This window comes from Pelophylax lessonae, assembly GCF_965119305.1.
Source record: "Pelophylax lessonae genome assembly, chromosome: 7".
In the NCBI taxonomy this organism is placed as follows: domain Eukaryota; kingdom Metazoa; phylum Chordata; class Amphibia; order Anura; family Ranidae; genus Pelophylax; species Pelophylax lessonae.
In genome coordinates, this window is record NC_138774.1 from 36,244,531 (window position 1) to 36,250,530 (window position 6,000).

Genomic DNA, 6,000 nt, shown 5'->3' on the forward strand with positions numbered 1-6,000 from the left:
TACAAGGGCAAATCTGTTTTTCTCCTGGAATTCGAGATTTAAAGGTTGTTTTTTTTTTGTTTTTTGGGCTTTTTGTTTGCATAGAGCAGCCCGATCCTCTTTTTCTCTGGTTCCCTGCTGACACTCCTTGCTCCTCCCCTCGACCAGTGACCCTGATAGCAAGTCTCTTGCTATGGGGGCACTGGTGATTGCTCGCTCCTGAGCCCTGCTCTATGCATCCATAAGACACATAGAGTCGCGGCTCGGCCCTGCCCCCCACTGTCTCCTCATTGGCTCACTGGCAGTGTTTGACAGCAGTGGGAGCCAATGGCTCCTGCTGCTTTGTCTCAGCCAATGAGAAGAGAGAGACCTGACACAGCTGAGGCTCCCGTGCAGATCACTGGATTGAGAAGGGGACTCAGGTGAGTATTGGGGGGTGGCTGTGGGGAGGGGGCAGCACACAGAAGTTGTTTTTACCTTCATACATAGAGTGCATGAAGGTAAAAAAACCTTCAGCCTGTATAACCACTTTAAGTGTTTACATACATTTTAGCAGGACAGGACCATGCCTATGTTTATTGCGGCCTAAAGTGATCATTTTTGCCCAGCCATACCACCCAGTTAGGCACCTGGGCTATAAAAAAAACCAATGGTGGCTGAGCTGCCAGAATCCTAGCAACCTGTGCATACAGGGCCACAATACTGAGCTGCAGTAAGGACGAAGTGTCCGGTATGGACACTCCAACCTTAGTGCTGCCTCACTTTTACTCACTGGTGACATACCCCTGCACTTTAGGTAAAGTAAGGATACAGGAGGGAGTCAGGGACTATAATGTGAAGGCTGCAGCAGTTGTTCAGATGGGGGCACTCAAGAGCAGAGATCTCAGTAACGGTGTCCTTGAGAGATATAAAAGACAATCTAACTCCAGCCAAAGCTGTTTATTTCCTGTGGACAGGTAAAAATGGTTAAAATGTTAAGTTTTATTTGCAGCCTTAGTCCTTATTCCCCCCTTAGTCCCCTCATTTCTTGTCAGGAAGTGATGGGAAATCTCTCCAAAGAGAACAAAAATTAGAGTGTGGAAAAATTAAAACTTTTTACTATATATTTCATTGTGCTCTGTGCTTTCCTGTCTTGCTGACAACCAGATCTCCCATTTTATGTCATGGTGACACGGGAACCTGAAGTGAGGCAAAATATCTCTTTTGGGGTAACAGACAGAAATAAACCACTAACAAAATGTGGGCTGGAGTTAGGCTTCAAATAGTTTAATCCTAGAAAATATCCAAAATGATACCCTGAAATGTCAGTTTTGGGTGGTCTGACCTTTTTTTTACATGGTTACTGCACTACAGTAGCTACGCCTTTGTGTACTTCTGTCTATCTGCACCTAAAAAAACCTTTGATAACAATTATTCTGTCTGTTCGTTTGTGATTTGTGATGACATCTTTGGGCCTTTTTTATTAAAGTTTATCTAAACCTAAAAGCAAAAATGTAATATATTGCAGCCTTCCAGTCTTTAGATGCGATGGCTGCAGTCATTTTCTTTTTTTCAGGCTAAGAATATGTTTAACAAGTACTGAAAAATACCCGTTGATCTTGCCAGAAATGCAGTGTCCTTCTCACTTCCTGTGGGATGAGAAGAAAGCACAAACATCTTTATTGTGTAAAATACCTGTCCCAATAATCCACTATGTAATGGAGATGAACAAAAGAAGACATGTTTGAAGACCAGCCTGTGCGACAACCATGGCCCCCTCCATCGATGCAGTGGAGAATTGAGTGTAGCCAGGAAAGGACAGGAAGTGTGTTATTTGCAGGATTACTGGGTGAAAATTAGGTAAAACAACTTGAAAAATTAAAACGAATGCAGCCACCACATCTGATGACTGAAAAGGTGCAATTACTGTATATTAAATGTTTATTTTGGGGTTTTGAATGTACAGTATCTCACAAAAGTGAGTACACCCCTCACATTTTTGTAAATATTTTATTATACCTTTTCATGTGACAACACTGAAGAAATGACACTTTGCTACGATGTAAAGTAGTGAGTGTACAGCTTGTTTAACAGTGTAGATTTGCTGTCCCCTCAAATAACTCAACACACAGCCATTAATGTCTAAACCGCAGGCAACAAAAGTGAGTACACCCCTAAGTGAAAATGTTCAAATTGGGCCCGATTGGCCATTTTCCCTCCCCGGGGTCATGTGACTCCTTAGTGTTACAAGTTCTCAGGTGTGAATAGGGAGCAGGTGTTGTAAATTTGGTGTTATCGCTCTCACTCTCTCATACTGGTCACTGGAAGTTCAACATGGCATCTCATGGCAAAGAACTCTTTGAGGATCTGAAAAAAAGAATTGTTGCTCTACATGAAGATGGCCTAGGCTTTAAGAAGATTGCCAAGTCCCTAAAACTGAGCTGCAGCACAGTGGCCAAGACCATACAGCCATTTAACAGGACAGGTTCCACTCAGAACAGGCCTCGCCATGGCCGAGCAAAGAATTTGAGTGCATGTGCTCAGCGTCATATCCAGAGGTTGTCTTTGGGAAATAGACGTACGAGTGCTGCCAGCATTGCTGCAGAGGTTGAAGGGGTGGGGGGTCAGCCTGTCAGTGCTCAGACCATACACCGCATTAAATTGGTCTGCATGGCTGTCATCCCAGAAGGAAGCCAATTCTAAAGATGATGCACAAGAAAGCCCGCAAACAGTTTGCTAAAGACAAGAAGACTAAGGACATGGATTACTAAAACCATGTCCTGTGGTCTGATGAGACCAATATAAACCCATTTGGTTCAGATGGTGTCAAGCGTGTGTGGCGGCAACCAGATGAGGAGTACAAAGACAAGTGTGTTTTGCCTACAGTCAGGAATGGTGGTTGGAGTGTCATGGTCTGGGGCTGCATAAGTGCTGCCAGCACTTGGGAGCTACAGTTCATTGAGGGAACCATGAATGCCAACATGTACTGTGACATACTGAAGCAGAACATGATCTCCTCACTTCGGAGACTGTGCTGCAGGGCAGTATTCCAACATGATAACGACCCCAAACATACCTCCCAAGATGACCACTGCCTTGCTAAAGAAGCTGAGGGTAAAGGTGATGGACTAGCCAAGCAGAACTAAACCCTATTGAGTATCTGTGGGGCATCCTCAAATGGAAGGTGGAGGAGAGTAAGGAGTGAATGGAGGAGGAGTGAAAGAGGACTCCAGTGGCAACCTGTGAAGCTTTGGTGAACTCCATGCCAAAGAGGGTTAAGGCAGTGCTGGAAAATAATGGTGGCCACACAAAATATTCACACTTTGTGCACAATTTTAGCATTTTCACTTAGGGGTGTACTCACTTTTGTTGGCAGCGATTTGGACATTAATGGCTGTGTTTTGAGTGATTTTGAGGGGACAGCAAATTTACACTGTTATACAAGCCGTACAAGCCGTACACTCACTACTTTACATTGTAGCAAAGTGGCATTTCTTCAGTGTTGTCACATGAAAAGATATAATAAAATATTTACAAAAATGTGAGGGGTGTACTCACTTTTGTGAGATACTGTATAATTGTATAAAGGCAGAAGTGCTTTATTGTCCATAGCAGGCAGTCATATTTTCCCATTGCAATATGGGAAAACAAAAGGCAGGATAGCATTGTCTGCTATGGCAATAGAAGTCATTCTTCCTTCTGGCACCTTAATAGGTATAGCTCATTAAATATTGTTTTCTGTAGCTTATTGTCCTCCTACAGATACATGTGTCTACATTTATGGATGCCATGACCTTACATTAGTAAGTAAGCTCTCTCTCCCCCTCTCCCCCTACAGGAGAAGAAGTTTCCCTCCGTGGGTTCAGCAGACCCGCGTCTGAGGCTGGCGACACCATGGAATGGGGCCCTTCCACCTCTGCCTCCTCGACTCCAAATCACAGAAAATGGAGACTTTCTAAACTCAAGTGACCACCACTAACCGGAGCTGAGGGGTCCATCCAGGAGCCTAGGGGGGAGGAAGGGGGACTGGAATTCCCCCACTGAGGCATCTGTCCATGGGCCCGCAGGAATGGGGGCTGGGAACCCCCTTTCCTCCATGACTCTGACATCGTCCCTCTGCGCCGTCTAGACCTGCGGCCGACAATCTGTGTGACCCCGGACACACTTGGGAAGTGGAGAGGAGAGAGAAGGGGACATCGCACTGAACTTAGCCTAAGACCCCCTTGACCGTATAAAACCCATTTCCTAAGCCTTTGTTCTGTTTGGACTCTTAAAATCTATAAATTTCTTCTGTTTTGTCCTAAATTTTTTCAGTTGGCCCTATTAAGTCTCCCGATCTCCCCCCTCCTCACTCTCTGTCTCAGGTCTGACGCCCTGGGATTCGCACTGACAGATCTGCACTGTAGGGGGTATCTCGCCCAATTCATCTTCTCATCCTTTCACCCTCTACCCTCATTTATCTCCAGTCTGATAATACGTTTCTTTATTATTTGACTGACATTGACCATAATTTCATCAGCCTTCATCTACCTTTTCTGTGTGATATGGTCAAAAAGTCCTGTGATTGATTGAGTTGACTCTTGTTGACTCTGGTCATATTGGGAATAGCCCAACAGAAAGGAGGTTTACGTTAGAATATGATTTAATGTGGAGTTAGTGAAATTAATATTGAAGACGTCACACCAATGTTAAGCAGAGGGGAAACGTCAATGGTAGGAAAGAGATTGGATCTGGTCATTAAAGTGTACTTGCGGCAATATAGTTGACTGGGCATAAATTTAGAATTGATAGCCTGCCAACTCACCGGGAACCCAGCAAAAAATGTTCTCAGTGCAGAAAATAGTCTTGTAGTATGACAGGTACACTTTGAGGACCCTGTAAGGACAAAAAGGAAGGCCATTGAAAGAAAGGTATACTCTTGTAGAGGGTTATCTCAGTACATATCCTGTTTTACCTCCTTTAAGTGAGCAGCTGTTCTGTGAGACTTGAGATCATCAAAATCTTATCAATATTACTATTATTATTATTATTATTGAAATTTTTATTTATTTCTTGAAATCTGTCAGTCCGAGTGGAGCCGAACGAGTGGTAGGAGTCTCCCGCCCAAAGAACTAACAATCTAACTCCACTTCCTGTGACACGGGGAGTTTATACATAACTTGGCCTCAAAGGTCGTGTGGGACTTGTGTTTGGATGGGGGAGGGAGGTGCCAAGGGAACTCGTTCCGCCCATAATCGGAGGTTGGTGCCATAAAACTTGCAGGGCCCCTCTTCACTTTTGTGACAAGGAGCTGCCGGGCCCGAAATGAATGTGTCAGTACAAAAAAAAAAAAAAAAAGATATTCTGATTGTATTTGGTTCTTTTTGACGTTCTGTGTAAATATGAAAAAAAAAAGTTTAAAGAAAAAAAAAAAACAGAGAATTCAGAGTCGTTCTGTGAATCGAGAGCTCAGAAAGCAACTAATATTTGTTATTTATTATGACATATATTTATATATTTAAGGAAGAGACAACAGGTGCTGACATCCATTGTCCGCTCAATATTTCACTCTCCCAGTCTCTACAGTCATCGGAATTTCCTGTCACATCTCATCATAGGGACTTGAGGGACCAGAGGACTACCGCCTTGGAAGTTTACATCACAGTCGAGGAATGATTTGATTGCAGTTCTTCCTATAACCCATGAAATCCTTACAAAGTGTGTAGACTAACAATACAGATTAAAGTACAATTTAACTTTCACTTTAAATCAGCTAAAAAAAATTCTAGGCGCATAAAAAATAAAATAAAAAATCTTCCAGTTTGTTTTCTCTTTACAAACCATCTACAGCATGAGTAGAATATCCTGTCCCCTGCCAGCATGCTACAGAAAAGGACCCTTGACCTCTGTGGAAGCAGTGGCTTCTGCAGAGGTCCAGCATGTCCTCTACGTAGTCAGAACTATAGTGGATTGGACAGCTTGAGCTCTGACATCATAGGGGTCATCTGACCTCGGCAGGGAGGGCTGCTAAACCAGCTGCTGATAAGGCCTGTGTTTGCAGTC

General features: G+C 43.6%; 1 protein-coding gene across 12 annotated transcripts in view; it reads left to right on the forward strand.

The window, feature by feature from the left end:
• The window catches only part of SYNGAP1 (synaptic Ras GTPase activating protein 1), a 643,453-nt gene extending 638,048 nt beyond the window's left edge, over nucleotides 1–5,405 (forward strand). For 11 of the 12 annotated variants that reach the window (XM_082263688.1, XM_082263695.1, XM_082263697.1 and 8 more), the window contains one exon: nucleotides 3,797–5,405. In XM_082263688.1, the coding sequence (XP_082119814.1) occupies nucleotides 3,797–3,927 (131 nt within the window). In that variant the 3' untranslated portion in view covers nucleotides 3,928–5,405. The remainder of the gene's footprint in view (nucleotides 1–3,796) is intronic. The other variant, XM_082263689.1, reaches the window with a different exon arrangement.
• The last annotated feature ends 595 nt before the right edge of the window (nucleotides 5,406–6,000 follow it).